General features: G+C 41.7%; 1 protein-coding gene across 1 annotated transcript; it reads left to right on the top strand.

Moving 5' to 3' along the window:
- Positions 1-238: 238 nt before the first annotated feature.
- LOC117278168 (uncharacterized) lies at positions 239-1,458 on the top strand. The gene is made up of 2 exons (XM_070194449.1): positions 239-559; positions 1,279-1,458. The coding sequence occupies exons 1-2, from the start codon at positions 239-241 to the stop codon at positions 1,456-1,458; spliced, it is 501 nt and encodes a 166-aa protein (XP_070050550.1).
- The last annotated feature ends 3,305 nt before the right edge of the window (positions 1,459-4,763 follow it).

Here is a 4,763-nt window from a genome sequence, read left to right as displayed (position 1 = left end):
CCGGTGTTAGCGGATTCTTCGCACAACAAGTATTTTAATGACCAGTGGAGTTGCATTTACCACTTTTCAGCTGACAGGGGCAACTGGCATATGGTGGCAGACCTATAAGTTGAGCAGGCCAGTTGGCGTAGCGCCACTTTTCATGGAATGATATCTCAGTCTCTTCTTTGAGAAGTTTGTTCCACAAACTCGCAGAGAGGAGTTGCGTAGAGATTTTGAGTGGCTACGCTAGGGAGATATGACTGTGACTCAGCTTAAGATGAGGTTTGCAAATTTGGCCCGTCATTCTATATGGTTGGTTACCACTGAGAGGAAGAAGATTACGAGGTTCATTGATGGCCTTAACTATAATATGAGTTTCTGTATGGCTCGAGAGGCTAAGACGGATGCTGGGTTAGATAAGGTTGTCGAGATTGCTACACGCTTAGATCTAGTTCGCAGGCAGGAGTGTGAGGAGCGGGCGGCCAAGATTCCTAATAGTTCAGGTGGTTTCAGCAGTGCCTCATCTAGAGGCCAGTCCCATTACAACAGAGGTCGCTCTTCTAGACCCGTTCAGGCGGTTTGACATGTTTCTCATGTTCTTTATTTAGCCATAGTTATTACAGTGCATGCCCAACTCAGTCATCATTTAGTGCATTGCCGGCACAACGTTATTACCGTGCTCCATCTGCCCAGATTTCCACAAGCAGATCTTTAGGCTATCAAGGTCAACAGTCATCATTCAGTGCATTCGGGCTATGAGTGTAGAGATTTGAGTCATCTCAAGAGACATTTTTCCAAACTATTGTGTAGGGTTCTACAACAGAGCTCACAACCTAAGATTTCAGCACTAGCAGCTACACCACCCACACAACAGGGGTAAGGCCTAATTACCTCGAGGCCGCCCTAGAGGGGGAAGCGGATCATAGGTGGTTAGGCCTGGTGTTACGTATTCTTAGCCAGGCAAAAGCTATTGATTTCGATACAGTGATCACCGGTATTGTTTCAGTACGCCACAAGGATGCTTTGGTATTATTTGATCCTGGTTCCACTTATTCATGTGTCATCATACTTTGCTCGTTAAATGGATATGCCCCATGATTCTTTAGTTATGTTTGTTCATGTATCTACCCGGGTGGGTGATTTTGACGCGATTTTAGGCATGAATTTGTTGTCACCATGTCACGCTATTCTGCATTGTCACGCTAAGACTGTGACACTGGCGATGCCGAGGTTGCTTAGGGTTGAGTGGAAAGGTTCCTTGGAATATGTTCCCGTAGAGTAATTTCATATTTGAAGGCTCAACGGATGGTTGGGAAGGGATGTATGGCATACCTTGCTTCTGTGAAGGATATTAATGCCGATGCTCCTACCGTTGAATCAGTTTCGATAGTGAGAGACTTCCTAGATGTGTTTCCTGCAGACCTGGCGGGCATGCCACCTGAGAGGGACAACCATTATGATATTGATTTGGTGTAGGGCACTCAACCCATTTTGGGAGTTACTTGATAAGGGCTTCATCGGGCCTTGTGTGTCACCTTGGGGTGCGGCGTACAATTTGTGAAGAAGAAGGATGGTACTATGCAGATGTGTATTGATTAAAGGTAGTTGAACAAAGTTACAATCAAGAACAAGTACCCACTATCGCGCATTGATAACTTATTTGACCAGCTTCGAAGTGCTAGAGTGTTTTCGAAGATTGATTTGAGGTCAGGGTATCATCAGTTAAAGATTCGGGATTTTGATATTCTAAAGACGACATTTAGGACCCGCTATGGTCACTACGAGTTTCTTGTGATGTCGTTTGGGCTGACCAATTACCAAGAAGGCTTTATGCACCTAATTAAAAGTATATTCCAGTCATATATTGTCACGCCCCGACCTGGGGGAGTACGACCGGTGCTTAACTGAGATACCCCGGTCGAGCAAGCCTGCACAATGTCATCTACCTAATTCACCCATAAGTAAAGAGAATATATATTTCATTCATTAGATAGCAAGATATAATATGAATAATACCAGTTCATTTCCATTAGGGATGTCATTAACAAGTCTTCAAAATAGTACACTATACATTCGTTGTTGAAGTGGTACATATGATACAATTACAACACTTTCAATTTAACTTTACCAAAACTAAATACAACCCACACTATATCTACGGAGCCTCTAACAGAAAGAGAATAGTGCTACGACAGTGCCGACAACAAGGCCCCGGCTATACCTCAAAATACTATGTACAAGGACAAGAGATTACAGGACCCCGAAATGAAGTGGGGCTCACCAAGTCTGCTGAAGAGAGGGTATAATACTATCACGGATCAACACCACATACTATGAAACCAACTACATCCATTAAAGATGCAGCGCCCCCGGCAAAGTGTCATTAGTACATATGGAATAGTACAAGTATGTATGAATAAATACCCTCTCAATAGAACGAGTAACAGTAAACGGAGAAGGAAACATGAAATCAATAAGAGACTCAAATAGTATCAAGGAGTCAAGTTAGGGGCCAGTTAAACTTCAAGTAAGTTTAAATACTTTTAGGTTGGGAGATCTTTTAGCACCACCGTATTTTTAGCACAGAGTCCAATCTCAGCCCGATCGGCTAAGATGTCTCACCCCGAGACATCCACTTACAATACCACCATGTTCGCGGCATGGCGTCCGATCTCAGCCCGATTAGCTAAGCCATCTCTCCACAATGCCATATGGGTCGACATCACATCACATCTCGCTAGCAATAATCTCATGCCATTCAAGGGGAAACATCTCAACACACCATTCTCATCCTATATAAGGGAAAATAACCTCAACACAACAATACGGGGATTTACCCCTCAATCACTCCTACACCAGCATGTGTTGTTCCAAGGTTAGGTTATTTTGACCTACCCTTCCTCGGTGACTAAACGATACTCCTAAAGCATTTATTATTTAAAGTATTTTATACCCCTTTCATAATATTTTACACATCTTTCCATTTCACTGGCACTAGCAGCCACAATTTTAATGTCGTTCTTGGCATGTTGGCCGTAATTAATAATTCATGCTTACTAACTTTCAAACATCATCACGGGTCGTCAACAACAAGCATTTCAATTCAAGACTTTAAGTACATATTTAAGCAATTTAAAGGTCTTAGGCACATGTGATTTCTTACAGAATTCGACATACAACTTTTATTAGAATCACGTTTTTAAGTCAAAACATATTAACACACAACCCATATTTAAAAGTAACTCAACATCACAAGAACATTTGGAATACATATTGAACGCATATATCTTTTGACACAAGTCTTATTCGGAATAATCAATTTATAATAAGCAACACGGGACTTACAAGGTCATTGTGGGGTTCAATTCTAAAAGAGGAGTTCAGCCAACATACCTTACTTTGAGATTTCCTTAATTAACTACACAGTTCCAGAAATCCTAGCAATATTGATCTATTTATAGATATAGCAAAATTGAACACAAATTAAGAAGGAGTTCATGGTTCCAGCTCATTTGAGAATTTTATTATACACTAGGTGGGCATTATGATTCTTAGGTTCCTCTATGGTGGATTTACTTCACCCCACAACATAAGGTCTACCTAATTAAGCTCAACAATTTTCCACAACCCTTGATAGTACAAACATGCATGATAAAAAACTCCCTCACCCAAGAATTTCTTTTCTCGTTACCTATTTTCAGCTGAATCACGAAGTTGAGGGCTAGGGAGTAGAAGCTTACCTATAGGATGAAAGCTTAGTGAGGTTTTCCTCACTAATTCTCCAAGCCTTGAGCAAGAATTGAGAAAAAATGAGTTTACCACTTACACTCTAGAGCACTTCCGGACTTTCAAAATATCAGATTTTTACCTTACTAATGGTCTTCAAGGACTATATGTCGAAATAGGGTCCAGTTAAAAAATTAGAAAAAATGAAAACTCGATGCAAATCTGCAGTCACATATGCGACCGCATAACAATTCTGTTGTCCGCAATATGGACAACATAATGGCCCTTCGGAACTGGCCATTTCTGCTTCACTCTGCGATAGGTCTGCGGTCGCATAACTCCCCTCTGGAAATTTTTATGTTGGATTTGTGATGGGTTGTGCAGCCTGCTAAATGATTATTCGTAATGGACCGTATAATGGTCCTAAAATTAGCTGAAGTTTCTGCTTCATTCTGCGACCGATCTGCGGTCCGCAGATTAGTTCTGCGATCACAGAATGGACCGTAGAAATGCCCTCCACTGCCAAGGATTTTCTTCAACTACCCAACACTCTATTCAACCCACAAATTCCGTACCGCGGTGAGCTTTCAAGCTGCGAAGAATCTCTACAACCATCAACACCTAAATCTATCTTGGCACCATGAAACCCTGTGTTTTAGGTGCGTAGAAATGCCCTGCACTACCAAGGATTTTCTTCAACTACCCAACACTCTGTTCAACCCACAAATTCCGTACCGCGGTGAGCTTTCGAGCTGCGAAGAATCTCTACAACCATCAACACCTAAATCTATCTTGGCACCATGAAACCCCGTGTTTTAGGTGAAATTTTATGGGGCCTTACATCCTCCCCCGCTTAAGATCATTCTTCCTCAAATGAGGGTCAAGATTCAACATTAGTATCCAATGTGACTTAGCTGCTATAACACACACAAGCAGTTCCAAATTTTGACTAACTCCCTAAATTTCCAAAATTTTTACAAGAGTCTTCCCTGTAATTGGGCCTATCCACCTGCCAGAGAATCCCAAAACCAGTCCTAACAACATAACCACTACAC

The sequence above is a fragment of the Nicotiana tomentosiformis genome, chromosome 2 (genome assembly GCF_000390325.3).
Source record: "Nicotiana tomentosiformis chromosome 2, ASM39032v3, whole genome shotgun sequence".
In the NCBI taxonomy this organism is placed as follows: Eukaryota; Viridiplantae; Streptophyta; class Magnoliopsida; order Solanales; family Solanaceae; genus Nicotiana; species Nicotiana tomentosiformis.
The sequence above is the reverse complement of the archived record's forward strand: the minus strand, read 5'-3'. Positions and strand labels throughout refer to the sequence as shown.